Source organism: Corylus avellana, chromosome 9, assembly GCF_965113065.1.
Source record: "Corylus avellana chromosome 9, dhCorAvel1.hap1.2, whole genome shotgun sequence".
Lineage (NCBI taxonomy): Eukaryota > Viridiplantae > Streptophyta > Magnoliopsida > Fagales > Betulaceae > Corylus > Corylus avellana.
This window is the reverse complement of record NC_142498.1, coordinates 21,376,502-21,403,149: the sequence shown is the minus strand read 5'-3', so window position 1 is coordinate 21,403,149 and position 26,648 is coordinate 21,376,502. Positions and strand designations below refer to the sequence as shown.

Genomic DNA, 26,648 nt, shown 5'->3' with positions numbered 1-26,648 from the left:
AGTTTCGGCCTATGTAAATAATTATCATAGGATAAATGATAGAATTCATTCATTTTTTAATCATATTCATAGTAAATAGATGAATTCACCATTAAATTTGTGTGAAGTTCACATGAGCCCACAAATGTAATGATTGATCTATTGGCTTTGTAGGACGAGATTGAGAAAAGATGAAAAAAAGAAGAAGCATTGACATGAACCATTTATCTTATCATAGACTATATGTCTAACCCATTTTTACAAATTAAAACCCACAATCAATAAAAATTAAATTAAAATAATAGTTAAATATCCAATAGAATACTTTTTTTCTTCTTCTAATTTCTAAGCAGAGATCCGATAGCATAATGCATAACCTATGCACCTATCGTAAATAAGAGACTATACAAACCTTTTCTTTTGTCCCAAGTAAGCTTCAAATTTTGGCAGCCTAAATTCAATGCAATTACACAAAGTCCAATCTATTGATTTGTGGCTCTTATTCTAGGACCTAACCACCTTCAAACCTACACACAATTATAGTGTCTGTGTTGTACACATGACATTATGGTCACATTCCAATCAAGGATACAATGCAAATCCAAGGCCACCATAATTGGTCAATGAAGACATTCTTAGGTGGAGAAGAACTGGGTATTCAATTTGTTATTATAACACAACTCTCATCACTTTACTCTATTGATACCAGATTGAGAGGTATGTTACAAAGACTCTAACTGTAACTTTCAAATCTTACATTGGACGGTAAATAACCCACATAAAGTAATTAAATTATAAAATTAGTATAGGTTTGGTTCTTAAAATCTCCGTCACAATAAAGGATTGGACCATTAAGTCATTGATCACCTCCTAGTGAATAATGGGGCCATGGGCAGAAGATTTAAGACTTTATAGTGAGAGATTGAAAGATTAAACTAAATTCATTTATGATTGAACTGTCAAATGTTGCACCCAACTTTACTTTGTGCAAAGGTGGCGTGCTTTCAAAGTGATTCAATGACAAAGATTAGCCTAATTCCGCTATTAGATTAGACCTATAAGAGCAAGATGATAAGATGGGCATATAATTGTTGCCGAATCAAGTAATGTCTATCTAGCTAGTACCGTGGACCCGCGACCTACTATATAGGGTCTCCATGGCCTCCCTCATTCATTATTATGTCCGTAGTGTTGTTGCGGCTTGCACTTCGAGGGCATAATTGTCTTGTAGGGTAATTTGAAGGTTGTTTTAGTAATTCGATTTGACTTTTGTAACCGGAAAAGAGCTATGAGTCACGCAGCAAACATGACTCTCTTTGCCACGCCGAGGTGCAGAGAGCCAGAGACATCCCATCAAAAAATCGCTGTCGACTAACCAATTAATCGCCGAGTCCTATCCCCACCCCTGTCCTCGTGACTGAACTTTTTCTAGAAGTCACGTCGCAGATTTCAGTGTCTCAGTGAGATATTAGACATATCTATAATCTATATATATATATATATAGATTTTATGTATGCTCAAGCCCACACTCTAACAGGCGCGTGTTGGAATTATCACGGTGTCACAGTCGCCTGCAAATGGTACGTGTTTCTCACAGCATTTATCGATTTGCAAATGCAAATGTTTTTCTTCTTCTTTATCGAAAGATCATAATAAGAGAGTAAAGGTACAGAATATTTTTCTTCTTGGGAAAAGAGACGGTATTGGTACGGAGAGAGGGCGGCTACAACACGTGGCGAGCATCCAATGGACTTGCCTTGGTAACCGTCGATGAAAGAATTAGGTTTCAGTTATTAAAGCCTGATTCAACCGCCTCAATTACAAAGAAAGAGAAGTACGTGGTCTCCAACAAACCATCGGACGGCCAGATCAGGCCTAGGTTTCCTGAAACGCATCATGGCCGTCAAGGCTTCGGCCTTGGTGGCGAGTTGCAGGAGTGGAAAGGATTGGATTTTGTCCTACGTGGACGACACGTGGGAATTCGTTTGTCTGATGTTTAGGAGGTGATCTAACGGCCGTGAGGGACCACGGAGCGCGCACCGTTGATATTAGAACGACGTGTGAATGGCGCTGTGTATAAATGTGATGAGAGAGAGAGAGAGAGAGAGAAGAAGAGGAAGAAGAAGAAAAGGAAAAGCGAGAGAAAGGAAGGTGGTGGCCGTTTTAGTGAAGCATTTATGCGCTAGTTTGCGCTACGAAAGCTTCGGTTTTTTTGGGTCTCTCTCTCTGTGAACGTTTGAGATTGAGAGAAATGAGCTTCGGAGCTCTGGTGCGAATCCTTAAAGTCTTTTGGGACTTGAAGGTTGTTTGTTAGTTTTCTTTTGGGTTTAAATTTGCACATTTTCTCAGTGCTTATGGGGGTAGAATTCGGAGAGAGATTTCGAATTTGTGAGAATTGCTGGGTCTGGGTTCTAGGAGATTCGCGCATTAATGAGTGTCTTTTATTCGGAAAGAGTTCAATGAATGTGATTTTCAGATTTTGATAAAGTATTTTGAATTTTGATTCAAGGAGTTTTCACGGGTATTTCAGAGCTTTTCTTATTTGTCGGCAATTTCACCTCTCACTCTCTCTCTTTGTTGGCCTTTTTTCTCTCACTGTGTCTGGTCTGTTACTCGGCTTTAATTCCCGAAGAACCTGATTCTCTGAACACGAGGGAACGAATTACTTTTCCTTCTTTCTTTTCCACAATCTCTTTGCTAAGCTTTTTGTCTCTGCTACCTCTCTTATTTTTCACCGACGAGATCCTTGCGAACCCTGCTATCTAAACTCAGAGAGAGAGAGAGAGAGAGGCGGCGAGATATGTGGCAACGAAAATCTATTTTTCTCTTTCTTTGGAAAACCCAAACGCCACTTTTTCGGTATTCTTTCCGGCGAGCTTTTCGGTAAAACTAAACACACACAAAAGAAAAAAAAAAAAAGTTTCTTCATATATATCTCTTCGCTCTCTCCGTTTCTCTACGTTGTTCTCTCAATCACTTTCTTCGTCACATTTTATCCTTCTGTGCTCATTACAGAAACGGAAGCGGTTTTTATGTTTTCCAAACTGTGATTTATCTCTCTCTCTCTCTCTGACCCGATTTATTTTCTGTCATTGAAGAAATTCAAAATCCCGAAAATAGAGTGAAAAAGAAAGAGGAAAAAGATCTGGATTTGGGTCCGATCGAATTCTGAGCCATCGAAGCCGTTTTCAAAAATTCAGATGTTGTTAGCTCAGAAATGGACAAAACTCGAGACGTGAGGCGTGGAGCGAGTCGGTTCTCTCCTGCCAAGCCCCACAAGCTCCTCGCTGGTAAATTCACACTCACACAAAAATACAAAAAGAGAACAAAACCCACCCATTTTTTGTCCTTGTCGTTATCTGGGTGTTCGTTGTTTCCCTTTGTGATAAGGCTTCGCCGATTTTGCGTGTCCTTTGTACCTTATTATCTGCTTTCTTGTGGGTTCGAGTTGTTTATGAGCGTTTCTATTTGTGTGTGTGTGATTTTGAAGGGTCAGATAGTGTTGGTGGGGACTTTAGACATTCGGAAAGATCGAAGAAAGAGAGGCTGAGGAGATTGAGCGCTGTTGGTAGGACAAGCTCGAGCTACGAGGACTACGAAATGGGTTGCGATGTGTCTGACAGAGAAGATGAGCTTCGCGTACAAGCACCGTCTCTAAGTAATGGCTCTAACAAGAGATTTAAGATTTCCAAAAAGGTAGACAGTTTTGATGAGTGGGAAGTTGTTAATTATTGTTCATGTTCCTTGATTGTTGTTTTTTTAATTTTTAATTTTTTAATTCTTTATACAGTTTTTTGATGACTGCAATGGCGTTGATCATGCCTCTGTTCCGAGAAAGCTACGGTCAGGTGTGTGGTTCATGAATCAGAACCTGGAAGATTTTGGCATTAATAATTTTTCGGCAATTGGAGTCTCCGTATTTTTATTTTTGTAATTATTTTTGTTTGTTTTTTGGTGAATTACTTGGACCCTCGGTTTTAAATTTTAGAGCTGTTCTTATTTGGTGGCTCTTCTGGGAAGTTTCTTATTTTGTTTTGCTTTGGCCTTTGGGGTTTGGATTAGAACTGAAGCAAAACTGAAGCTTTTTTTGCTTTATCTTTCTTTTTCTAGACGCAAGATTCTGTGTGTTTTCATTTATTTCTATTTAATATGTTGATGCTGCCACTTTTATGCTGCATTTTTCTTTTAAATTATTTAGTACAGTAGTGTTTGAGATTTTGCTCCATTCTGTCCTGACTTTCACTTTTCCAAGCGAGATACTTTAGCCTTTAGTGAATCAGAAAGGTATTTTGTATTAAATTGAAAAAAAAAAAAAAAAAAAAAATCTTGGTATTTTTCGTGGGGTTAATATTTGGGAATTTTATTTTTTACATTTACAGCCATGAAGAAGCGCAATCGCGAATCTATTTCCCCACCTTTACCAGATTCAAAGAAGCTGAACCATACAGTCAGTGGAGTCGAATCGCACGTAAAGAATGGTGTAAAGAAACCCAAACTGAACGTGGTTAGTCTTTTCTAGCTTGCCACTATGAAAATATCCCTTTATTTCCCTTTTTGTGATCTAGCATTTTGATTAATATACTCGGTGTTGATTTTGTAGAAGCGAACCCCAGAGCAGACTCTTTCTGGGCCAATAACAAAGGATGAGGAAGAAGTAGTGGAGACCTTGTATGCATTGGCCGGAATGTTCCCAGGAAATGATGTAAATGAGAAGAGTAAATTAGACAGTGAATCTATGGAAGAAAAACCTTCTGCTTTGCCAGAGTCGAGGGAGAGTACAATGCCTTCATTGGAAGGTGAAGGTTTCTTCACTTAGCTCTTTCCATAATATTAAGTTTGTTGTCGTCTTTTAAATTGTGTACTTTATCAGATTCAGCAGTTACGAAAGACAACTTGAGCTCAATGCCCTTGATAATTGCTGAAGTTGCCAATCCCTCATCTAATGTGGAAAGATCGCTCAAAGAAACAACAATAGTAGATTCTTTGAATGAATCCAGTGTTCAAGAACAACCCGATTTGCCTGAGAGCAAGAGAGTTCGTATGGAATTAGATTCTTCTGTTCCTCAATTGAATCTACATTGCATGCCAATCTTGACTAAGAGTGAAAGTAACAATGAAAAGCCATTGGTTGATGCTGATGAGCTGAGCTTGGATACTAGGTGGGTAGTTTTATGGATGATTTAGCAGTAATAGTATCTTCTTCTTCTTCTTCTTTTCTGTTATTCTTTGTATATAATTATTTTCATATTTTTTTTTATGATTCAGTACACAACCAGAGACCCCACTGATTGAGAGGAAACCAGAGATTGTGTTGGGGCCGGTAAGCATAATTTCCTAGTCTAAACTAAATGTTCTTTGAGTTAGATCTGAATTTAATGGTGGCTTTCGGTTGCTGTATAGGCCATAGCCATTGCAAGTCAACTGGAACAACAAAGTATGATCAAGGAGCCCACGAAAAATGGTACACTTCTGACTTGCTCAGAAGGTCTTATTATCATATTGTTTGGAGTTTTGCTTTAGTTGCAAAAGTGGCATTTTTTATAGTATTGAATGTCATTTTTGTGAAACTATCGTACTCTTTTTTTGATCAGAAGGTCCAGCATTGTGGCCAGGCTTGTCTTCAGTGGTATCACATGGTGTTGGGAGTCATGGTCCTTCTGTGCAGTAATTTTCTTGCATTCTTGATACTTTTCTTACATTCATTGCAACCATTTTTTTTCTTTTTGTTTGTCTCATATTCTCACGCATTTAGCTGTCTCAGGTCCTCTGCTGCTAAAAATCCGGGTTGGCTTGATACTGCTATTGCCTCCAGGGACAGGTCATTTGGAAGTGGTTCTTCAAGTGGAAAGGTGAAGAGGACTAGTAATTTAGTTATTATTTCCTATTTATGCTTCTTAGATGTTGTTCACTAGTCACAACCTTAAAATCTAGGCTATCTGTTTCTTGACAAATGTTTGTTTACTATTTCAAGCATCTGATTGGGGTGTCGGGTTGACTCCGCAGATTTCAAAAGTGGATGTTGATGGAAATTCATGGAAGAGGTGTGCCACTCATGTTCACATAAGTCATCTCATTCGGATTTTACAAATGCCAGAGAACCAAGAAAGGTTGCTATTGCAACCTAACCATTTGAAACCACAGGAAGGATCAAAGCTAGGAGTTCTTATGGCGATTAACAACTTCCATGGGGTGAGAAACAGTTTAAATGGGATTATTTCTCCTACCAATCTTTGCAATTCTACTACTGAAAGAAATTCAAATGAAGCTAAAACTGGTATTCTTCAGCACCAGCGGCTCCATCAAGATCAGCCCCAGGCTGCCCTGGCATCTGGGGTGTACACTCCGCAGAAGCAGGTAAGGTTATATTGCAATTACTATGGTTTCTTCCTTTCCAATGTTCTGATTATTCTCTGTTTTACTGTCAGAGTTTCGATTTCTTGTCCTTGTTGGCTGGAGGTGGTGGGGTGGAAGCTAAGAATAGTTTTAACAAAGCTGGAAATGGGTTAGATTCTATGACACAACTCCAGGTTCCTTATCTTCAATCTCTGGCACAACAGCAGACTCTTATGCCTTTCTCAATGCCCCAAGCTCGCTTTTCCTCCTCTGCTTACCCTGATCAGCTTTCAGGAGCACCAGCAACATCACATCAGGTTTTATTCGTTCTTCTTAGAATACATATATAAGTTTGTAGTAGGTGATTCATTAAGGGCAGTTAAAAATTTGCTTTGCAACTTTCCCTCTATAATGGGTTTTTTTTTTTTTTTCCGTACCTGTTGCAAGTTTCTGAGTCACTTGATGGAGTTGCTGTATTTGCACCCTCGAGGATCAAATGAAAGTTCTAACTGAAGGGGTGAACTAATAGGACAGTTATTATATGATTTCCCAACGATATAATGTGAACTTGGTTAAAGACTCCGGCTTATCAATCACTTGACTAATACGAACTTGCAATATGCAGCAAGCTTGGTTCCTATCCATATGAATCTGATTATGCTAACATTTATGGCTCTCCCTTGTCATGTTAGCTTTATAAATTCTAAAACTATGCCGTAATGCTTCATTCTAGGTCCAGCTGCCGGTACCTCCTTATCTTGGCAGTCCATTCTGTGGTTCCCATGCAAGTCCTACAGCCTTGGCAAAACAACAGCAACATCAGCTGCAACAACAACAACAGCAATATCAGCTGCAACAACAACAACAACAACAGCAGCAGCTGCAACAACAACAACAGCAACAGCAACTGCAACAACAACATCAGCAACAGCAACTGCAACAACAGCATCAGCAGCAGCAACTGCAACAACAACATCAGCAGCAGCAATTGCAACAACAGCATCAGCAACAATGCTTTTGGGCTGCCCAGGTGGCAGCTCAATACAGGCCTGTAGGAACTTCAAGTTCCATGACCCAAGTTTCGAGCTGGCAACAGGGAAGGCAAGATTCTCCTATGCTGATCCCATGTGCCCAAGCCATTATCCCACCTCCCCCTTCGTCCCTAGAAGTACTTGGCCCTAAGTACACTACAGTCTCTCAACAGCAGCAACACCTCATGGCCATTACTTCATCATTTCCCCCTGCTCGGCTAAAAAGGCAAGACCACGCCCTCCCCGCTGTCTACGATGAGACTGGAGGTGGGTTCAATGCCAGTGGTGCACTGCCATTGCAGTTGCTCTGCAATGAGCGCCTTTGATGTGAGCATCGGCAGCTGTTTGATGATACGATGGAAGGGTAACACATTTTTGCATTCATTCTTTCTGTTCATACTAGGCGACTTGGTGTGGCATGATCACTTAAGTGAAGATACAAGCAAACTTCGACTGATTGCCATGCATTTCAGAATATCAAATGATCAGAAAGAAGAGCATGAGGGGCAGGCGGAGGAAAATTGCTGAGACCGATATGTTGTGGGAGAACCTGAGACCTATTCAGCTGCTTGAGATGGGTTTTGTAATATAATACTTTTATGAGCTTATATAATCATGTCGATGCCTTTTCACAGAGACTGATGCTAAATAGAATGGTTAAGTTTATTTTTATTTGCCTGGTTGTACCCACCCACCACAAAATTGTCTTTCTAGCCTCTGTTTTGGTTCTTCCATTATTGTTTTGACCTTGTCTGCTATAGGGGTTGAGGTTCATGGCAACCACTCAAAGCATAAAGATAGAGGCCAAAAAAAGTTAAAAAGGGTCAAGTAGTAAAGAAATAGGCGCAGAATATGGATCTCAAGCAGCTTTGTGGAGTCTTGGCATATAAGTTCACTGATACAATCACAAGATGGGGGTTCTGTGAGGGGAATGGAAATGTCAAAAAAGAATATGATTTTTTGGAAGCTTTTAGGTCATGAATTCATCCCCCCTTACATGGTAGAACCATGTGGCCATCATTGATTATGCACCATCCTGTGTAATCTTAAATTTGTCATTCAACAGCTTGTTGAAATGATTCATAATAATTCATTATGATATTGCAATCTCATTTAACTGTTAATTACTTATGCCTTTTGCCTAACTTTTTGTCTTTAAGATTTAGGTTGGACGGTAGGATGTCCAAATTGCTCTTCCAAATAAAATTTGGACTATTCGACAATCTATCTTGACAGGTAAATCATATATAAGCTCTCTTATAATAGTTATCCAAATCACTACAATTTAAGCAATTAATTGCTGTAAATTCCAATCCTAAATGGCACTGGATGAGGATATCAAAGCTTTAATCTTTAGGACATAGTTTTTCTAAATTAGGTTTGAAGATTTCTTTTAATCGAGTATATTAAATTGACATATGTTCAACATACATGTAATTTTCATTTTTTTTAATTAAAATTAATGTAAAAATTTAAAATATTTATGTAATTTGGACACACGTCAATTTTATAATAGACTATATATATATATATATATATATATATATATATATATATATATATATATATATTTCAATCAAATTTAGAGAAAAAATTATCTTCCATAAAGTCTAAAACAGATAACGAGAGGTACCAAATTTTGGAGCAACTTTTCATATTGTGGGTCCCTCGCGTATTTGAATCCCATGCAATTCTTTTCTTGCATATGCAGCTATGCTGCCAGATTGTGTTCGCCACTCATCCGGATTTTATACGTATATAAGAATATTCACATCCGCTAAGCAAATTTTTTCTTTATTAGTCAAGAAGTTTTTTTTTTTTTTTTTTTTTTTTTTAACTATTTACTTTTTACTATTTCATTTAAATATTCTCTTTTTCATACTACTAACATTTTAAAGTTATGTCATTTTGGTTTACCGAATGTAATTAAATTTTTACCCAAATTTAAGTAATCAAAATAACTTTTGACTTTCTCACTGTGAATGCAGGAAAAATGAAGAGGGTGTTCTTTCTTTGACTTTTTGGGGGCACAGTGGGGTGAGTTTTACCCAATTCAAACAAACTTCCAAGTGATTGGGTTGGAAGTTATTGAGAAGTACGAGATTCAACAAATTGGCAACGGTTGGTACTACTAAACATCAGAAATCGAATTGTCAGAGACGAAGATTGTGGCCAGGATCCACCCACGACCTTTTCAATACTATGACTACGTTGTATTTTCCTTTTTCTATTCTATGACCTTTCGCTGTCCTATGATTCCTATGTTAACATTTTATATATGGACGATTACATGGGACAGCCGATTGGGATTTCTTAGCTCCAATCTTATGGAATGAAAGAGGGGATCTTCGGTTTCAAAGTATTTCGCCAAGTTCTTGAAGAGTTCTAGTGCTAGGTTTACCTGGAGTGATGATAAATAGCACGCCAGACGTGCATGACTGTTCGTGCACGCCCGGCGTGCTATGAATCATTACTCGGTTCACCTGTCCAAATACCTTAAAACCCTAAGTTTTTTCTCTCATTTTTTACCTTAATTTTGAAAGGAATTTCAAGGAATCACAATCCTGAAAATCTCGATCCACTTAGTAACTTTCAATAAATATTTACTAAATATAAACAGTAAATATTGCAACTTTATTTGCGTTCATGGCAATATCTCTCTTTAGCATGTCTGCAAATTGTTCATTTCATAATTTGGAGTGTTATATTTTCCCATCCTTAGTGGCTAGTAGTATCCATTGTCCCATCACGAACTACTTGCGGTGACTGCGTGACCACCCGGGCTTATTGTGACATCTGTTAGGGTTGTTACGCGGGCACCTTGATCTGGCTGTGCTGTGGTAGTTGAGCAGCCATTCATAACTTATCATAGTTAAATAATAATAAATTAATTAACCCTACACTTGCAAAAGTTAAGCTTGTCTTTTCAAAATATTCTTAGGTGTTAAAAAATATATATATATATTCAAAAGAGTGTTTTGTATTTTAATTTGTTTATTAATGTATTTAAGAAATGCATGTTTTTGGAAAATACATTACCTAGTATAGCCATAATTTCGGTAACTCGAAATAATAAGGACACCAATTTGGAGAGTGAATGTACACAACAGCCAAGTTCATGTATATTGCCTTGATTGATTGAATATGAATTACAAACACTCATAATGTCACACAAACAGCGAAATGGGGAAAAGTGGGGAAAAAGGACCTCCTTCAATTTTCTGATATTACAAGAGGAAATTGGGAGAACGAAATTTGATAACAAATTAAAGTAAAACCCACGTCTTGGAAAAACAAATTGCACTCCTAAAGCACTCAGAATAATCTCACTCTAACTTTTCCAGTTCGCCCATTCTCTCAATAATCGCCTGCAAGTTAAAGCAAAAATCAGCAATATGGCCAAATTATTTAAGTCATATATATATATATATATATATATATATATATATATATATAAGACCAAAGTGAGTTGCTTCTATGTTCAATACAAAACAAAACAAGAAAAAGGTCACAAAATAACTAGGAATCAGACGATAACTATGTGACCAAGGCTGGTGCCATAGTTGTCCTCTCCATATTAAAGGCAGAAAGAGATACGGAAGGAGGGAGATTGGAGAAAATGAAGAAGAGAAGCTACACAGATGGCACAATGGGTTGGGAGGGGAGGAGACAGTAATATGCGCACCTTTTTGCTTGTTTCTTGGAGCTCACCAGCTAGAATGAATTCATCAAGTATCAGATAAACCTTCATGAAGAAAAAAAAGGATCAGTACAACAAGTCAAACAGCAAAATGATCTGAACCATATAAACAACCAACCCCCACCTTCCCCACAAAGAAAAACAAAAAAAAACTTTACAGATCAAGCAATATCCTCTATGATCTTGTCTACATAAAATTTCCAACAGGAATCAATGTCAACATGAATGACTAACCTAACACTAACGAAATTAGAGATTGTATTGTATGGTATCATGAACATGGGCATCACATAAATGCTGGGTATCATTTACAATGAAATTAAATCCACATTCACAAGATTGATAAGTTGGCTCTTTCATTTTCCACACAAGTTCACGCAGAAACATGAACTCTAACTAAAATACATGGGACCTATTAATTAAATACTTCATGCTGCCATGGAAGAAATATGAAAGAAAATATATAGTCTCATTCCCATACAATGGAGAGTTAGTCGCTAAAGCATGCCAACTAATCACCCAGGTAAGTTTAGTTTGCCCATCCCACACAAGGGAATATGAGCTTTGATAAACAAGTGTTTGGAGTAAATGATGCATCTAACTATCCAACTCATTATCACTAATGCCAGCACAGAGTAAGATATATAGTCCAGGACATTGCCTATAGATCTAGCATCTCGAATACTTCAGATAGCGGTTTCTATTTTGGAACACTTTTGTTGGCAAACTTTAGTTGCTTTTATTACAATGTTAAAAACATTCAGCAGTACTATTCTAAGGAGGACACTAATTATACTATTAGAAATGATAAATTATACAGAATTCATTTTGCGAATAATTTTCACCTTCAAGAATTACTTCAAAAGACTAATTTACTTCAGACAAATATCTATATAACAGTGTTAAATATTTGCCACTAACATCAATCGACATTATACAAGAAGCAGATGAGCATGGAGTAGGAACACTTGGCAGATAATTGGGCAAGAACACAACTGATAAGTGACAAACCTTGTGAAAGTTGAAAACCAAATCTAGCTCGCACACATTGCTGAAGAAGTGATCCAATATTTCCACAAATAAATGGATGCACTCCAAATATGCCAATTCATTATCAGTAATGTCAACACAAAGCGAGAAAAATAACCCGGCATATCGCCTGTAGATTACCTTGTGCGTCCGGAACTGCAAGAAGCATTATAATCAGGCGGCAGCGCATAATAATATCAGGGAAAAAAAAAATTCATGTAGCAATAATTTCATAATATATTAACGTAACGCAACCCTGCCAGTGGGAACCTTGCTCAACACAATTATAGCCTAACTGATGCATTTAAAATGATCATTAACCTAAACCCAGCTTGGAAATTAGGTTTTTTATTTTATTTTATGAATCAAATTAGGTTTAGTTGCCACTCGAACATAGGGTTGGTTTTTGTTTTCTAGGCTCACAAATATAAGAAATGTGAGAATCAAAGCTCCAATTCCTATCTATTTTTCAACAATTTCTATGTACCCAATCATTGCCCAAAAAAAAAAAGGAGAGAGGGGAAAATGTAAAAGAATATGACTTTGACTAAATCAAAATAAAGAAATTTCACCTCGACGAAATTTGTGAACTTGGGATCTCTGTTCACCACCAATCGATGAACCTACAAAACCACCAATTTCCAAAAACTAGAAAATCTTCCCCCGAAACAACATTACAGCAAAGTAATAATACCAGCAATAAAACTAGAGGCAAAAGATGAAGATCATACCTCGTATTCGACCTTGTGCTTCTCGGAATCCTCGAGAGGAACGTAATACTTGGCTAGACGGGTCTTCCCCTGCCTGTTCTGTAACAATATGAACCGGATCTGCCAAAATCAAAAAGGTAAAACAACATGTTCAACAACATATTAAAACTAAATCGAAGACCAGTTGAAGATGAGTTTCATATTAAAGTACCATTATTGAAAGAATGGAAGGGAAATTGAGCAAAGAGCAACTAGGGATTGATATAATCTATAGAGAAGGCGCAATTTCGTTTTTCAATTCGGTCGCGGGTTCTCAAGTCTTTGCAAGAAAGCAAAGAAGAGAGTGAAATCTAGGGTGTGTCGTTCGCAGACTAAACAACGGTGTGCCAATTTTGAAAAGTACGCCTACCGTGCGTTGTCAGCACTACTTTGAACGGATCAGCTCTCGTTGGCTGTATAGTGGATTTGTGGAGAAAATAGCAATCCAAGACATGGAATATTTAAGTTGAAATTAAAAATAAAATTGTAGACTTAATATTCAAATTTAAAACTTTATTTGATATCAATTTTTTTTAATATTGTAAATATAATATAGCATCTCTTTGATTTAACCGTTTTAAAACGTGTTGCAGTTAATGAAAAAATATTTTTTTAAAACATAGTTAAGCGCTTAGTAAAATGGTCATCTGGTCCTAAAAATTGAAATTTAGCCTTTATAATCGTAGGTTTTTAAAAACGTATCCTCTACTGATATATGAAAACATATAATTTTTCACGTTTTCAAATAGCTATTTTTTTTTTTTTTTCCAAAACGCATTTCCAAACAAAATACTTTCCACAATTTTATCTAAAACGCATTTTTAGCCTACAAAATTGTGGTGCCAAACGAACACAGAAATCAAACTAAGCATGAAGTTGATATTGAGACTTGTGAAATTTACTTTCATTTGTCAATGGAGGTCTTAAGAGATTCACATGGTGCACGTATAAGGGGAGGATCTGAATAGAACAAAATAATTCAATGTATGAATGAATACAACTTGTTAACTAGAATTCTTTAATAATTAATCTTACTGTATAAAACAACAAAAATTTGCACCATTTAATGATGGTGCATTTCTTCTGCAAAACACTGCTATATTACAATTTTGAAGAGAATTTTCAACTCACACTTTGTTCTTCACTCTTATTCTTAATCCAAAGCCAAATCAAATAACAATACAAAACAAAGTTCTCTACTTTCTAGCTTGAAGATAAATTACAAGACAGTATATCACCCTGTCTGTGATCAGTAGGATGCTGTCATGCCCTAGAAGTCGTGTTCATATTTAGAGTTCGCTGCCGCCAAGAGAGCAGCTCCTATACCAGACCCGTCTTTTGAGTGTTCTATAATCACATTCTTTGATATTTCCAACCCTAAAAGCTCTGTAACCGCATCTTGTAAGTATCTTCTGTACTGGGGATAATGCTCATACAAGCCTCCATCCATAGCCACCACTGTCCTCTTTCCAAAGATGAGACCTTGTGAATCCTCCTCCATCTTTTGCAGAATCCCCACAATTCCTGCACCAGCTAAGCGGCCGCCTCGCTTTACAATGGTGTCACATACCTCCACGACAATCTTCCTTGCGCTTAAATTGCTCTCAACCTAATCTCAATATTCAGAAAGAAAACAGAAGCAGGAAAATTGGTTATTGCTCAAACAAAATCATAGATAAATGTCACTCATGTATACTGTAGGTTGCCTTAGATGCCACTCATGTATGTTGTGCATATATAGGAGGAGGAAAATACGCCTGATAATGCCTGATATCTATTGCATTGTACTCCCGCACTCAAATTGGTTTGAAATTGTAAGAGTAATCAAAATGCTTTTGAAGACTATTCTCACATGCCCAAGTTACTCCTAGTGCATGGTTCCCAACTTCTGATATATTATCACATTATAGAGGCTGAATCTCAAAAGGGTAGGGTAACGTGAGGAGTTTACCCCGGTTATATCATAGAGGATTGATCCAACAGCTTTAAGATCATCAGAGTTGTCCTGCTGCATAGCAGAAATATCTGGGGTCCTGTAAAAATTAGTTCAGAATACATTAGTAAGCTGAGAACTCTAATATATTTAAATGGGGATTAGCTGCAGAGAAAGAAAGGTAATCCTGAAAAGAGGTCAGCCCACTGCAATTGCCAATTGAATAAGCGAAAGCCAAGTCCTCATGACTTACTATACCTAACTTTAAAACAAGATTAGTTGGACAGTATTTTTCATGAAAATGCAAAGACAAAAGTGAAAAAGCAATGACACAACATCAGAAAGATCGAGTGGAGGCTATATGATGGAAGACGACTACAATGTTTTGAGTCAACTAGCGTTATTTTCCATGAAAGCCAATTTACAAAATGATGAAGCTCGTGAAAATAATCAGTACTTATGTTTCACGTGATCAGCAGTATAATTTATATTTCATGGTCTATTGATTCCTAATAAACAGATTTTCTTTAACTTTTACCTTTTAGTGTCATTTTAGAACAGAACAATGTGAAAAAAGGGGCAAAAGAGAGAAATTTTCCATTGATTATCAAGAGATTTATTCAAAGCATCATAACCATTTTTGTTATGGATATAGGATCCTGATTAACTATAGTTGGACCACATAGCAACATAATTGATTTAGATCTACGAATATCACTCTAGGCTAATTAAAACTTCTACTATCACTAGATTATGCTGAAGAAGTTCTAGTCTGGAACCTGAGTACAAATGGCGTGGATAGTTTTTCTGGAATAGAATCACCAAAAGCTCCTGCTTCAGCTATCTTCAGTAGCACTCTTCGTACTATTTCACCAAGATACATTCCAGAGATTGTCTTCTCAAATATCTGTCCATGAAATGTAAACAACACTCGATAACTTAGTCTGCACTTCATTAGTACCATCAGATGTAAATTAACACTGACGACAGAAACTATAGCTTACCTGCTCACCAGGATTTATGCTAGCATCATCCATATCACTATCAAAAACTGTTAGAGGAAGACCATTTGAGAATGCACCCCACTCCGTATTTATAATCTGAATCAACAGATTTTATTTTTTAAATTAAGGATTAAAATATAAACTATGAGTAGCAGACTATAAAGATAGAAAAAAGAGTTGGAGTGCTCATATACACCGTTCTTCCAGAAGAAGAGTCGTGGCCCTGAAGCTTAGCAATAGTGTCAGTTCGTTCAACATAGCAAGCATTGGTTCCAGTACCCAAAATGACAGCAACCATGACATCATCATCCCAGTATCTTGCTCCAGCTAATGTTCCAACAGTATCATTGACCTACATTGCATTGATTTATAAACTATTGCACTCTATTGTTCTACAAATTTCTTCAAGGAGAATGCTAGCATGAGAAACAACATACCAGGGCAGACACTCGCATATCCAGTCTTTGCCTTTCCATAGCCTCATTCAGACAAGCCACTACATCTCTTCCTGCCTGTAAGGAGTTTGAAGTTCTCCATTATGCTTGTATCAATTTAACAAGTTTATGCCACCATTCTTAAAGAAATGGCTAAAAGTTACCATATCCAGGTTATTAAACATTGACCCAAGAGAGCAAAGAAAAGTTACTCTGAGTCGGATCAGCGCCAAAACATTATAGTAAAAGTTTGTTCAATCTTCAATTTTTCATGGAAATGGAATTGACAATCAAATAATTTACAAAACCATCATTGTGAACTACATTAGTTTTACCACATCATAAACTGTCTCTCTTTCTGCAGTCTCGTCAAACAAACTCATGATACAACTTAGATCACAGCATTGAGAAATTTTGAGGATTCATACAACCAACTGTAATCGACCAGTGGCACAAGAAAGTCTCTTCCCAAAGAGAACCACTAACCAAAAAGTCCTTTTTCTGGAACTGCAGGGGAAATGCTTGAAAATTTAAGGGAGTATGTTTTCAATAAAATTGAAATTGTTCCTGATGTCTTTAAGATAATCGTGTTAAAGACATCAGGAACAGAACTTCTCCTTGGGGTCTCCTCTCATCCACAATAGAATTAATATATATCATGCTTAGATATATACTTCAGATATTGCTCCAGTCACTTTTCAGGATAGCAACTAATGGAATTGAAGAGGACAAACAGATTTTAGGAGAGGAATACCAATGATCTACTTCAATCACGAATATTGTTGCTAACTTAAATAGTAGAAACAAGTCAAAAACTGTCAATAGCATCTCCTACTTGCACAATTATCAGGAAAATGCGAAAATACAAACCGTTCCAGAGACAGCAAAACCCTTTGTCCACTTGATTAGTATGCCGGAGTCTATAGAGGTCTGCCTCACGGGAAAAGAAAATGTGAATCCAATCTCCCTTTTCCTTCCAGGTGGAAGGTAAAACTTTTCACCCTCCTTTTGCGCAAATTTATCCAACCCAGAAGCAATGAAATCGAAAAGATCCTGCAGTTTTGGAACTCAAAAGAATTAATAATAGCTCATAAACAAATTTCCATAACAGACAAACAATGTACCCAAAAGTAATTAATAGGCAAACAGACCTCAGAGGTACCAAACATGAGCTCTTGAGGAATGGATACTTGCTCGAACTCTGTGTCGATCACACGCTCTTCCTTCCCACCTAACTGCACCCTCAGCACCCGGAAGTTTGTGCCACCAAGATCCAACGCATAAAACAATCCCTTCTCATTCCTTTCAGAACATAGCATATATAAATTAGATAACAATCAAGAGAGCGGTTGTTTGAGGGGGGAAAAAAGATTCAGAGAAAGAAGAAAGAAGGTATTCTTGATCTTTACCAGCATAAAATTACTTTTGTTCGACATGTAAGAATCAAAAACAACTTTGGCACCAAAATAGTACGAAAAACAAAAAGAGAGAAACAAAACTAGAGTATTTCAAGATTTGCAAGATCAAACACCATACTAAACTAAAAGTTCTAGCAAACTGAACTAAACCCAACTCAAGAAAATCAACACCAAATAAAATCAACATCCATAGAGTTGGGATCAAAGTGTCCAATTCCAGAGCTAACATAGATACACACATATATACATACATACCCAGTTGGGAGGCTATCAACATAGCTGAGTATCATCTTGAGGTCACTACCACCATCAACCGCAAGCCCAGCGCGCATATCAGCCGCCATGGCGTCGGCCACGTGGCGGAGAAGCGGCAAGGGGGTTGCACACTCGTGCTTTAACTTGGTCAAGATTGGCGCAACCGAGACCGCGCTGGATCGGACGGCCATCCTGAACCGAGGAATATTGCTGGGCGGGGATCGTGGGACACAAAACAATCCCACGGCTGGGGAGGCTCCGACAACTGACATTGCTCGTAGACGGTAAGATCTATGGAGTAGAAGAAGAAGAAGAAAGAAGACGAAAAGGAAAGAGAGTGAAAGAAGAGAGGTTGAAACCGAGAGTACATAGTAACAGAGTGGTTTTGTTGCTCTTTTATTTCTTGATGGGAAGGGGATTCAAGACAGTTAGGTTCAAAATTTCATTATTGTATTGTAACAAAAAAAATAAATAATAAATTAAAAAAAAAAAAACAGAAAAGATTTCTGTTAACGGGTTTTCCTTTCCTTTGGCTAACTGGTCGTTACCTTCAACAGCCAACAGGTGCCAGGTGGGTTGTATGTTTATTTTTCGCTACCGTCTCCGGTCTCCGTCTGGGTGGGCGGGTACGACGATGTGGGCACAGCATCTCTGCTTTGTTCTTGTCCGGTCAAATCGTAAATAATTATGGGATTATTCTCAGATGCGCTTGCGTGCACTATACGCGCATTGTGACCTGTTGGATCACTCTATGTTCAACAATTATGTTATAATAACGAGTAACGACAGTCGTATCGGTTTATAAATAATTTTATAGTCAAAATTATATTTATTATTAATATTTTAATACTTACATGTGAGCTTAAAATTTATTTAATTATTTAAGTTAATATTTTAACATTAAATTAAGAGGTTCGGGTTGAAATTCATAACGGAATACGATTCTTTTTATTTCAAGTGTAATAGAGAATACTTATTCTATGGTTTATATTTTGTTTTACTATATTTAATAGCATATATGGTGTCACGTCCAATTAACACATATTATTCAATTTGTAAAATTTAATCTTATTCTTAATTCACTTGAAATTGAGATAATTGGATAATGAGTTATTGCTAATTACAACAACATATATAATAAACCAAAAAAAAAAAAAATCAAACGATTGATGAGACGGCATATAATTAATAAGAGAAGTGATAGAATTCATTATTTCACAACAATCTTTTAACCATTTCCATAGTGAATTGATGAATTCACTATTAAATTTGTGTGGAGTCCACAAATCTAAAGGGTTTAAAAATGATTATATAATATGCCTCAATTAATAATGTCAATGCAATGTTAACATTTGCAAAAGTTGTCGCTAAATTGGAACTCTTTAGTTCCTTTGACAAATTTGGAATATAAGATATATTCTTACCTTACTCCTATCCTTTATTTTCAATATTAACACGAGAAAAATGGTGTTTATAAATGTTCATATTATTCATTTCATTTTAATATTACCTTACTCTGTTACATGCTTACGTATCTTAGGATGAAAACCAGGTAGAAAGATGAATAATATAGTAAAATCTTGGACTTCCTATGTTGTAAGATTTTCGAGAAATCTTAAATCTCCTCTGAGCAATTACAGGTACTCTTAACTTTCATAAACACAGTGTTTGAATAATTTACTTGGTTGATTCTTATTGCATAGTAATGTAGTACTTAAATAACAAAATACAACACAAGAAATAAACTTGAACATGGACTACTAATATAATTAAATCTATTACAATTAACGCTCAATGTTGACACTAAGAGCCATATCCACACAACAATAATAAAACAACTAATGAACTGAACAACTAGTAAAAATGTTTTTAAGGGGTAGCTCAATCGCCTGTGGATCACACCTTATGAAGCAATGTAACTAATTTGAATCCCCCATTACACCTCTTGTGTGGACATGTAAAAATAAATAAATTAGTAAAACAATAAAACACTAACAAACATATAATGCTTCTTAACAAACCCACTACCTACCAATAATTACAGATAAGATACTCTTATCCTTTATTTCACACACCGTAAGGTCCGTAACTGGTATTCTGTTTATAATGCAATAAGTCGATTAAACCATGTTATATATATGTTAATAAGAAATTATTCACGTCCTACTCAATACCCACTAGAATATTTTTTTTCACATATTTCACTTGAATCATGGTATAAAAAGATAAAAATGCTGATCAAATATAACTAATTGGATCCCGCTCATTTGTTCCATAAAGTTTAGTCGTGCATTTATGGCATCAGCACTCAGCAGTGGGTCATGTGGTAGATCTCTCTCTCTCTCCGTGCACGTGCTCGCTTGGTGGTCGTTATCATCAAATAATGACGAGATAAATGGAAATAGTTGTTAGTGTAAACAGATTAAAAAAAAATGGTAAATAAATTGGACAAGCTGATTAATATTCTGTTAACGATTGATGAAAATTGTTTCTAATTATCTGCTTAGAGCGATTACATTGGCATCCACAAAAGTTTACTTAATTAGCTACTTATTTTTCTAAAACACCATACATGAGGATGAAGTGCTCTAAGTCTTTCTCTATTTTATAAAAAATATATTTTTTAATAATTTTATTTTATCTATTTTTCCATATTTGGAGAGTACAAATAATCAATAAAAGAAGTTTAGAGCAAGCGTGGTAGCATTTTGTAATTAAAAGTCTCTCCGAATTTGAGAGCCCATTGTAAGTTTGTAACAACTATTTCTTTTTTTTATTTTTATTTTTTTGGAATCATGTCACTTGAGGGACTTTTAAAAGGTATACTTGTATTGCACTCCAGAATTAATTGTAAATAAACATAAACCTAGGACTCGGTTGATGTCTTTTGAATGAAATGGACCTTTTTAAGTACCAATTAATCATTCTTTAAGGACAAAACCACCCACTTGAATTGAAATGAAATTGAGATAAGTTATTCCAGGATCAAGATTTTATTTCGTTGTATTTAATGGTGGACATAATGTCGCGTCATTTAAAATAGTTGAACTTATTCCACCAACTTGCAACTTAGTCTCTTAATTAACATTTATGTGTTGTGTAACATCATTAATCATTCAAGGAGGGGAAAGGAAAAATTGCCAAATTAATGCAACTCAAACATTTGATATATTGTCTAAGTGAGGAAACTGAAGAGTAGTGGGCCTTTTTTCCGTTGGCTATAGGTGAAGAGTCCCTCTCTTTTGATGAATATATACGGGCCAGCCAGGTCCATAGCAAAGAGCATCCACCCACCGGCTTCACCTTCAAATATAGCAGTAACAGAAATCTAGTGAAGTGGACGCGAAGAAAGGAAGCTCCCCATTATATTTGTCAGTTGTCACCCCCCCTCCCTTAACCCAAATCTCTCTCCCTCTCTCTCTCTCTCTCTCTCTCTCAAATCCAAATAATTGAAAGGGGTATTCTTGGTTGGTTCCATCTTTCGTTCAATATTGTAAGCCTCTGTGGGTTTCTGAAGGTACTTGAATGAACATGGGTAAGGAAGATGGAGTTGTGATGATGAAAAGGGCGGAGATTGACACGAGGGCACCCTTCCGGTCTGTCAAAGAGGCCGTCACATTGTTTGGCGAGAAAGTTTTAGCCGGAGAGGTCTACGCCACCAAGCTCAAAGAGGTGCCATTATTCATTATTCATCATGCATGTATTTTCGCATTCATTCTATTATATATATTTGATATCTGCTTAATTTGTAGTAACAACTCATTCTTAATTAAAATTTTAATCTCTCTAATTAGCATAAAGCTGTATTTCATGCCATAGCATATTGGGGTACTTGTATAACCCAATTAAATTTATAATTTTCTATTGATTTAAATTTTTAGGATAATTAGTGATTTAACGTGAAATTAAAGTAAGAATCTTGAGTTCGAATATAAAGTTTGAGTTCACATGCATATGAAGAAGAATATTAATTAAATAATTAAATTTACAATTTTATAACACAACTGTTCTCATATAAATTTTTTGGATCACTTCAAGATTGAGATCGATGATATTATAATTATTTTTCTTTTTCACTCTTTGTACTGCTCTATGTGCTTGCTTGTGCATACGGTTCAACACAAGTTTTCTTATGTTTGAGGTGTGAGAATATCGCTACAGATTTTGGCTTTAATCTTCTTTATCATGTGACCGAATAAAGGTGGATCGATATGTATACTATTATTTATAAGGTACAATTAATACTTAATTCCTAGTGACATTAGTATAAATGTAATAAATGGAAATAAAAACTTAGGTAAGCTTTATTAGGGAATCAATCTCTTTCTTTGCACTGAATGCATACCAAAGCATATAACAAGCATTATCCCCAAATAAAATATGTAATTAAGATAGAAAATGCGGTTCATTATTTCATTAATATTTTAGCACTTCACTCAAGACTTGTGCTTTGCTTGATCATATAGATGCAGGGCGAAAATGGGCATGGCCCATGGAGGCATGGGGATGTTACATCAGAGCTAGAGGAGACAAAACAAAGCCTGGAGAAAGCAAAAGAAGAAAGCATGGTTATGGCAACTTGCCTCTCTTCTCTCAGGGAAGAGCTTGAGCGGACAAAGCGGGAGCTCCGACACATGAAGGAACGGGAATCCGAGAAACAAGTAAGGGAAACAGAGATAGAAGACGTCAAGTTTGTCGAGGACTCAACGAAATTTGAGGTCACAACAAAAACTAATAATATTTCTGGTGAAGAAGGAATATTGGAATTCCAGAAGAAAAGATACGTGACTTTCGCAAATCCTCCGGCCTTAGCACAAGTTGTAATCCCACAAGGTGTTGAGAGACTTGAGAGACACCCTTCTCTCAAGAAGAAGAAGAAAAAGCCACTGATCCCTTTGATAGGAGGGCTTTTCTCCAAGAAAAAAGGCACCCCAGAAGTTGCTCTACCACGAGGCCCACGACTTCCTTGATCAGGGCATTTCAAAATTTTCAAAATATATAGTATTTCCGGTTCCATTTACAACAATAATAAGAAACAAACTGTTTTTTTTTTTTTTTTTTTTTTCCAGACTTTTCTTTCAATTTCCTCGAGCAATTCTAGCCAGTGAATTCAATAAGAGATTGTAAGCTGATTGGTCCGGAATGAAATGATATTGTAAGCTGAGTCTGAATGTTCAATAAGAGAGCCAAAGCATGCAGCATACTTTTCTTGTAGCGATTCAGCCTATTCCATAGTGATCTCTACTTCATTGAGCGTGGTTCACAGTCGATTGAGCTACCCTTTGGGAACTAGCCTATTCTATTCTTTTTTTGTTTTAATTTGCAATGTCATCCAAAAATTTTAAAAAATAAATTGCAATTAACTCCTCTAAGTATCTAGCCCTTTTACTTAACCCATTTCATTAGAATTTTCTATTAAATCCAACTAAAAATGGACAAAATGACTATAACACCCCTACTTCAAATAAAAAATTCAAAAATTAGCAACAACCAAAAACAAAACCCATCATGTGTGTGTGGAGATACATTGCCATGTCGTGGGTCTGGGTCTCGTCCAAATTCGGTCTCCTCCAGACTGGTGGCCGGGCCATGTGTCTCCTTTGGACCCGCAACCAGGCCATGGGTCTCTTCCATCTTCCATCAGGATTTTATTTTTAATATAAGGACACAATTATATTTTCATACAAATGATAGGGGTATAATGGATTTTTTACCCATCTTCAGGTGTATTTAACAAAAAAATTTCTAACTGCTTGTGGCGAAGTGAAAGGACTAGGTAATTATGAAGTCTGTTACAACTTTTTAAAAGTTTAAGAGAAATATTGTAAATTGAGCGGTAATTGGAAGAGTAACTATAGTTTTTTCTTTCTTATTCTCAAGATTTTGTGAGGAACTTGGTCCCAAATTTTGTTAGTTCAAGCCATTTTTTTTATTTTATAGGTAAAGTTAGTCCAAGCCAATTGATAGAATAATTGAGCAGGTTGACTAAACAAATCTATCCGTCACTTATATGCTCTCCTCACTACATTTTGGATCTCCATAAGATGTAGATCTTCAGATCTTTTCCCACTAGCGTGAGGAGGGACTTTGCATTTTCTTTCTTAGATCAAACACAAACCTTTTGAAAAGGGACCATTTACAAGGCTTACCTCTTTTTGCCAAACCATAAAATTACATCCTTCACTTTCAGTCTTTCTCTTTTTCCTTTTGGGGATTGTGGGTGGCCCAATTATCTCACAGGTGACAGGATTCAAGCTTCAAAGGAGTGTACTCAAATGGGCCCTAACTTGGAATAGGCTAATTAAGATCACTCCTCTGAAAAATATGATTTAGAAATCAATTCTCCTCGTTGAAATAAAACTAAAAACAAAGTTTTATTGCAATCTAACGGTGTACAGGGAAGTAAAGATAGCTGATTAAGCAGAAGCCCATATGAGAAAGCGTAGAAAGAAGTCAAAGAACACATGCAAAAAAACAGGGCAACACTGAACTCATATTTCCCATTTTGCCGTATGAATAAGCAAGATATAAAGCAAGAAACCTGAAACAAGGAGGATCGACATGATTTGATTACGGCATATGATGTCAAACAATAACATCGGATTTCCGACCATCCAGAACCCCGCCATCCTGCGACGACTTGTTGAAGAACTCAATGCAATCGGCGATGGCCTCGTTGTAATGCGAGTGGGAAGAGTAATAGGAGCTGCATGAAGTCTTGGGCGGCTCAAATCCGTCGCAGTTTTTCTGCCTTCCGGATGCAGACGACGAAGAGCCACGAGAAGGGAGCGAAAACAAGAGGCGCATGAGAATCTTACGGAAACGATCGAAGAGCTTCATTGCTGAAAAGTTTATGAAGTTGGTGGTGGGAGAGACAGCAGAGCTTCTTACGTGTATGACAAAGCTCTCTCTTTGAGGCCTGTGCATTGTATTCCTCCCTTTGACGCCTCCGGGAAGTGCAACGCTATGATGGGTGTCGTTTGGTTGTGAAGGATATAAAAAGGGCGAGGGGGGGGGGGGGTGAGATTTTCCAAGCACGGATTTATTCTATGTGGGAAATGTGGGAGGACTCAAAAATAAAAGGAGAACATATATTTGAGTAGGGAAAAGATGTTTGGCCTCCTAGACTAGTCCATGTGCCCAAATCATTTGTATCATTCTATGGGCTTCCATTGTCCTCACAAAAACACTTTGTTTATTGGATTTCTTTCATCATCTTAGACTAATTAACAACACTTAACAAACGTACCTACAAAGCTTAATTAACACCATTTGGGCCTTCGTCATATTTCTCAAACAAAGTTTTTTAAAAGAGGATTTCAAAGTGAGAGCAAATGATGAGTTAACCTTTTTTGTTCCCAATGGGGCTATTTGGCATTGGACAATTACTGTTTAGTAACCTAAAACTGTAATAAGATTTGATTGATATGGAAAAAAAAAAAAAAAAAAAAAAAAAAGTAATAATGTTTGGTATGGATAAAAGTTAAAATTAAAAAAATTGTTTTGTATTAATTTTTTTATTTGAATAATAATAAAAAGTGACAAATGTGATGTAAAAAATAAAAAAATGTTTGGAGTTGAATTTAAGATTAATAGCATGTGAACTTGCTAACGATAAACATATGTGGAGCCTATCTGTCATATTAAATACATGAAAAGGATAATGAAAATATTTATAATATTACCATTTTCACTATAATTCCCTTACAAAGTGGCATGCTTATCACATTAGCCTGACAGCCACAATCAATTATTTATTTATTTTTGATATTACAACCAGAGAACAGGAGAGTGACACAAATTATAGAAACAAACACTTAACTTGACAATCTAACAATAAGCTCTGAAACAACCTACTCAGAGCAAGTAAACATAATTTAAAAAATAAAATAAAAAATTGTCAAGTAAATAACACAACCCTATACCCTTAGAACAAATGCGAAGTCTTGGCCAATTTTCATTGTGAAGAATTTATAATTTTAATTGTGAAAGCCAAAAGTCTATTAAACCCTTTATAAGAGGGAGATAAACTGAGAAGCGAAAGTGATCATTGAGTCATGGAGTGATTATGCCGAACATTTACCGCTGCATATACGTACGTTATATGTCGGCCTTATTATTAGAAGATTCATTAATCTATCAATTAGACAGGAGATTAATTAAAAAGCTAAACCTGTAATTGTCTTTTTAGCCATTTTAATCCAATTAAAAGATCATTGCCCAGCCAGGTGGTCCATCCCCTGTAAATTCTGTAATAAGCTGGCTGGCTTATACATGCATGGAACCTAAAATTTATAGGGACAAAATCGAAAAACAAAGAATAAGAAATGAATGAAACATCAAAAAGTCATTTGGTAATAAACAAAAATTGGAAGTAGTTAGAACATGATGAGATATTGGGTAAGGATTCAGATGACTTGAGATAATAATGATTTGTCAGACACTATAATTGTGTCTTGTACTTTCTTCCTTAAACTAAAGAGGTTGGATAATGATGAAGTCACCAGCTGCCTGGCTCATTAATTCTTATTCATCAATTGGACCCAATCTTTATCGGAACTGAAAAAATAAATTCATAAATATAAAATTATAATATTTTGAGTTAGCTTCTTAATGATATATATTGATTTAAGCTTATACCTACTATTAATAATCAAAGACGTTTTAACACTAAATTTACCAACAACAAAACCTAACAATTCACATTTTTTGAGTCAAGTAATTTGTCATGTAAATGTTTAGCAAAATAAATTGGCAATTTTTTAGTTATTATGACTAGCGT

At 36.2% G+C, this 26,648-nt stretch overlaps 5 protein-coding genes across 12 annotated transcripts; 2 read left to right on the top strand and 3 right to left on the bottom strand.

Moving 5' to 3' along the window:
• Positions 1-2,090: 2,090 nt before the first annotated feature.
• On the top strand, positions 2,091-8,016 carry LOC132189248 (uncharacterized). Of its 7 annotated transcripts, none has more exons than XM_088510470.1 (14): positions 2,091-2,249; positions 3,079-3,270; positions 3,471-3,676; positions 3,771-3,828; positions 4,360-4,484; positions 4,581-4,776; positions 4,851-5,139; positions 5,246-5,300; positions 5,381-5,441; positions 5,572-5,644; positions 5,742-5,829; positions 5,984-6,334; positions 6,406-6,630; positions 7,047-8,016. In XM_088510470.1, the coding sequence occupies exons 2-14, from the start codon at positions 3,198-3,200 to the stop codon at positions 7,668-7,670; spliced, it is 2,424 nt and encodes an 807-aa protein (XP_088366596.1). In that variant the 5' UTR covers positions 2,091-2,249; positions 3,079-3,197; the 3' UTR covers positions 7,671-8,016. The 7 variants fall into 7 exon arrangements, with proteins under 7 accessions (XP_088366596.1, XP_059459878.2, XP_059459881.2 ...); XM_059603895.2 differs by having other exon boundaries at positions 2,091-2,282; XM_059603898.2 differs by having other exon boundaries at positions 2,091-3,270; positions 5,984-6,169; positions 6,266-6,334.
• Positions 8,017-10,450: 2,434 nt separating this feature from the next.
• LOC132189782 (SNARE-like superfamily protein) lies at positions 10,451-13,175 on the bottom strand. Its single transcript, XM_059604571.2, has 6 exons — positions 12,995-13,175; positions 12,805-12,903; positions 12,646-12,696; positions 12,056-12,229; positions 11,030-11,089; positions 10,451-10,712 (listed from the first exon to the last, which is right to left on the bottom strand). The coding sequence occupies exons 1-6, from the start codon at positions 12,995-12,997 to the stop codon at positions 10,671-10,673; spliced, it is 429 nt and encodes a 142-aa protein (XP_059460554.1). The 5' UTR covers positions 12,998-13,175; the 3' UTR covers positions 10,451-10,670.
• Positions 13,176-13,829: 654 nt separating this feature from the next.
• On the bottom strand, positions 13,830-18,536 carry HXK3 (hexokinase 3). Of its 2 annotated transcripts, XM_059605441.2 has the most exons (10): positions 18,415-18,536; positions 17,867-18,157; positions 17,345-17,495; positions 17,064-17,246; positions 16,197-16,271; positions 15,956-16,111; positions 15,760-15,855; positions 15,535-15,662; positions 14,774-14,855; positions 13,830-14,431 (listed from the first exon to the last, which is right to left on the bottom strand). In XM_059605441.2, exons 2-10 carry the CDS (start codon positions 18,136-18,138, stop codon positions 14,093-14,095), a joined length of 1,482 nt encoding a protein of 493 aa, XP_059461424.2. In that variant the 5' UTR covers positions 18,139-18,157; positions 18,415-18,536; the 3' UTR covers positions 13,830-14,092. The 2 variants fall into 2 exon arrangements, with proteins under 2 accessions (XP_059461424.2, XP_059461423.2); XM_059605440.2 differs by lacking the exon at positions 18,415-18,536 and having other exon boundaries at positions 17,867-18,277.
• A 2,748-nt stretch (positions 18,537-21,284) lies between these two features.
• Positions 21,285-23,060, top strand: LOC132190445 (WEB family protein (DUF827)). Its single transcript, XM_059605435.2, has 2 exons — positions 21,285-21,538; positions 22,333-23,060. The coding sequence occupies exons 1-2, from the start codon at positions 21,392-21,394 to the stop codon at positions 22,834-22,836; spliced, it is 651 nt and encodes a 216-aa protein (XP_059461418.2). The 5' UTR covers positions 21,285-21,391; the 3' UTR covers positions 22,837-23,060.
• A 1,289-nt stretch (positions 23,061-24,349) lies between these two features.
• Positions 24,350-24,840, bottom strand: LOC132189015 (uncharacterized). Its single transcript, XM_059603481.2, has one exon. The coding sequence runs from the start codon at positions 24,791-24,793 to the stop codon at positions 24,452-24,454; it is 342 nt and encodes a 113-aa protein (XP_059459464.1). The 5' UTR covers positions 24,794-24,840; the 3' UTR covers positions 24,350-24,451.
• Between the last annotated feature and the right edge of the window lie 1,808 nt (positions 24,841-26,648).

Bases quoted from the DNA above. Each gene is read 5' to 3' on its own strand.
- LOC132189248 (XM_088510470.1), top strand. From the start codon at position 3,198: ATGGACAAAACTCGAGACGTGAGGCGTGGAGCGAGTCGGTTCTCTCCT. The intron at 5,301-5,380 runs GTAAGCATAATT...GTTGCTGTATAG, and splicing joins CAGAGATTGTGTTGGGGCCG to GCCATAGCCATTGCAAGTCA. The intron at 6,335-6,405 runs GTAAGGTTATAT...TTTTACTGTCAG, and splicing joins TGTACACTCCGCAGAAGCAG to AGTTTCGATTTCTTGTCCTT.
- LOC132189782 (XM_059604571.2), bottom strand. The intron at 12,697-12,804 runs GTATGATCTTCA...GTGGTTTTGTAG, and splicing joins AGCACAAGGTCGAATACGAG to GTTCATCGATTGGTGGTGAA. The intron at 10,713-11,029 runs GTGCGCATATTA...TTTAACTTGCAG, and splicing joins TCCAAGAAACAAGCAAAAAG to GCGATTATTGAGAGAATGGG.
- HXK3 (XM_059605441.2), bottom strand. From the start codon at position 18,138: ATGTCAGTTGTCGGAGCCTCCCCAGCCGTGGGATTGTTTTGTGTCCCA. The intron at 17,247-17,344 runs GTCTGTTTGCCT...CCAAAACTGCAG, and splicing joins TCATGTTTGGTACCTCTGAG to GATCTTTTCGATTTCATTGC. The intron at 15,856-15,955 runs GTGTATATGAGC...CTGTTGATTCAG, and splicing joins ACTCTTCTTCTGGAAGAACG to ATTATAAATACGGAGTGGGG.
- LOC132190445 (XM_059605435.2), top strand. From the start codon at position 21,392: ATGAACATGGGTAAGGAAGATGGAGTTGTGATGATGAAAAGGGCGGAG. The intron at 21,539-22,332 runs GTGCCATTATTC...TTGATCATATAG, and splicing joins ACGCCACCAAGCTCAAAGAG to ATGCAGGGCGAAAATGGGCA.
- LOC132189015 (XM_059603481.2), bottom strand. From the start codon at position 24,793: ATGCACAGGCCTCAAAGAGAGAGCTTTGTCATACACGTAAGAAGCTCT.